Source organism: Oryx dammah, unplaced genomic scaffold (assembly GCF_014754425.2).
Source record: "Oryx dammah isolate SB20612 unplaced genomic scaffold, SCBI_Odam_1.1 HiC_scaffold_28, whole genome shotgun sequence".
Taxonomy (NCBI): Eukaryota; Metazoa; Chordata; class Mammalia; order Artiodactyla; family Bovidae; genus Oryx; species Oryx dammah.
Genome location: NW_024070212.1, coordinates 33639442 through 33642552, shown reverse-complemented (window position 1 = coordinate 33642552; position 3111 = coordinate 33639442). Strand labels below are relative to the sequence as shown.

General features: G+C 46.3%; 1 protein-coding gene across 1 annotated transcript in view; it reads right to left on the bottom strand.

The window, feature by feature from the left end:
- Positions 1-2741, bottom strand: part of LOC120856762 (calcium-binding mitochondrial carrier protein SCaMC-1) — a 57554-nt gene extending 54813 nt beyond the window's left edge. The window contains exon 1 of the mRNA XM_040232181.1: positions 2352-2741. Within this exon, the coding sequence (XP_040088115.1) occupies positions 2352-2534 (183 nt within the window). The 5' untranslated portion in view covers positions 2535-2741. The remainder of the gene's footprint in view (positions 1-2351) is intronic.
- Between the last annotated feature and the right edge of the window lie 370 nt (positions 2742-3111).

The window sequence follows — 3111 nt, the reverse complement described above, 5'->3', positions numbered from 1 at the left end:
TTCTTGCCTGGAAGAGTCCCAGAGACAGAGGAGCCTGGTGGGACACAACTGAAGCGACTTAGCAGCAGCAACAGCAGCATACAACATTTCTGGACATCTTACAACAGGAGAACTTTTGGTTTTCTGTCCTATATATGCTGGAAATAAAACCATTAACAACTGCTTTGCAGTTGAATATTTAATTGATTAATTTTTAATGACCAACTTTTAATTATTTAAATGAGCCACTGCCTTGTTTAGGGTATTTCAAATCACAAGCCTTAAATCTTTTTGTATCACTGTGCTTAGATCATGAGACATGATCCTCATCTTCAGGATGTTTGGTATTAGTGGAGGACACAGTCCATAAATAAAAATACCTTTTGGAGAGACCAGTGATGAACTCGTCTATAGAGGGTAGTCTGGAAAAGCTCATCCCAGAGAGATGGTATTTAATTTTTTTTTTAATCCTCTATTTTTTCCTAATCATAAAAATAATAATGTATGATCATTTTTAAAAACTGAAATAATACAAAAATTATGAAGAAAGTAAAAAGGTAATTTAACTCCTACCATCCAAAAGCAATCATTATTACACTTTTATTGAAGAATCAAAAAAGAGTACTGAGAATAGTTAATATCTGGCATGAGCACAGACAGTGATAGTATGTATATGTATGTATGTGTAAAATATATCTTATGTATAAGGTACATATATTAGGTATGTGACAAATACATGCCATCCTGTTATATATGTTTGCATACACATAGTTTTATACAACTTATAGAAATTCTTATATAAATTTTAGAAAACTGAAGACATTTTTTATTCCTGAGTTCTCTCTTTTTCTTAAGCAGTCTTGCCAGAGGTTTTATCTATTTTATTCATACTTTCAAAGAACCAACAAAGAAAGCATATATTTTGAAATTTAAAGCACACATTTAAATAATTCATGGGTCAGGGATGAAATCATATTGGACATTAGAAAACACTGGGAGCTAAGTTACAACAAAAATACAAACTTATGGGATGAGACGAAAAAAGTGATCAAAGGGATATTATAGCTCAAAATGGGCTTCCCTGGTGGCTCAGATGGTAAAGAATCTGCCTGCAATGCAGGAGACCCAGCTTCGACCCCTGGATCAGGACGATTCCCTGGAGAAGGGAATAGCAACTCACTCCTGTATTCTTGCTTGGAGAATTCCATGGACAGAGGAGCATGGCAGGCTACAGTCCATGCGGTCACAAAGAGTCAGTTACTGAATCAAACATTCAACTCAAGAAATCAGAAAAGGGGCAAATGAGTAAACCTAAAGAAAGTAGAAAGAAATAAACAAAAGCTAATGGGAGAAAATTTAAAAACAGACAATCAGCAAAAAATACCAAAGTTGGCCGGGAAAGGGAGAAGGACTGACAAGAAAAAAAAATTTGGTGAGACTGAAGGTGGGAGGAAGCAGAAAACAACTACAGATACAGTCAGAACTTCACATAAGTATTATGAACCTTAGACAAAATGGGCAGTTTCCTAAAAGTTGTAGCTTACTAAATCTGACTCAAGAAGAAACAGCCACTTGAAGAGACCTGGAACTACTATAGGCATTGAATGAGTAGCTTAAAATACTACTATAAAACAGTTGTCTGCTCTCAGAACGTATTCACTTTCCCTCTCAGGATAGAGAATGCCAAAGTGTCCTCTTAGGTTTCAGAGGGGCTGGAGAGGTTCCAAATATCTCCGCCCTGCTTATAGGAGCTGCTCTCAGGCTCACAATTATGACTCAGAGAAGCCGAAATTGCTCAGACGACGGGCCAACCCTTCAGGTCAACTTGTGGACTTTGGGTATTAAGAATGTCTTAAACAATGGAATGTTGCCTCTCCTCCTCAACGGGAAGTTGAGGGGGAAATACGATGGTTTTTCAAACAGTTCTAAAACTGCAAGATATCTGGTGTAAGAAAGCAGCTTCGAAGAGAGATACAAAATGTGAGCCTTTTTACACAACTCGGAGCCACTGAAGTGTGACAGCTAAAAAAAAAAAAAAAAAAAATTAAATGTTTGCAGAGGCTGAGAGCTACAAAAAGGGAGGGGAGGGGTACCAAAAGTACTGGGTACAGGATTTTGAACTGTTAAGAGCGAGCTAGAGCACTGCCGCACTCATTTTTCTGGAAAAATACCAGTAGCCTTTCAGATCTCGGCGAGCATCCGTTCCGGAGTACCTGGCCGCGGTCCCCATCCCCAGCTTCTGAACCATTCGCGGGCTGGCCGCCTCAAGTCCGGCCTCTTCCTGCAGAGCAGCGGGCCGCCGCCCTAGTCCTGGAGCACCCAGAGTCCCTGCAGCCCTCCCGGCCCTCGGGCCGCGCCCCGCAGGGACCCACCTCCTCGGCGTCCTGGCCCAGGGGGATGCCCAAGCTTTTGAGCCCCTCCTGCAGCTCGCTGATGTCCACCACGCCGTCCCCGTTGCGGTCCAGTTTCTGAAAGAGGGTCTCGTAGCGCGTCGGCGGCTCCACGTCCTGGCAGGCCGCCGTGGGCAGCACGAAGCCCCGCAGCCAGCGCAGCATGATCCCGGAGGTGCTGGCCCGCCCAGCCGAGGGAGCTCAGGGCGGGCAAGGCCTGGCGGCTAAGGGACTGCCACTTGCAGTCCGACGAGCCGAGACCCTACGAGCAGCCTCGGCGCACAGGGAGTGGCCGCTCTCGCTGCGGCTCTGGGTGGAGCTCGCTGGCGCCGGCCTCCCCGAGAAGCGCGGGGGACGGGCCAGGCGCAGTCTGGGACGGGCAGGAAGTGCCAAGGCTGCGGGGTGGGGCCCGGGAGGGGCACTGGGACCCGGAGAGTGAGCGCTGCTCCATCTGAGTGGAGCAGCCGGAGATGCCCCAGAGACTGTGGGGTTCTGCGTCAGCCTGTTAAAGAGGGGCGAGGGTGTGCGTGTGTCGGGGTTGGGAGTGGGGGGGCAGCCTGACGGCTCAGGTTTCTTAACTTCAAGCCCTCCCTCCCTTTACCGTTTGTAGCCCTGGTGAACTGCCCAGAAATAGTGCTCTCCGCAGGGAAATTGGGCCTTCTCGGGCTTTGTTTCGCACACATCTCTTTTTTCCCTGCATCTCCACAGATCCAGTCTCTGGATCTGTTTTCCGTTCACAGAA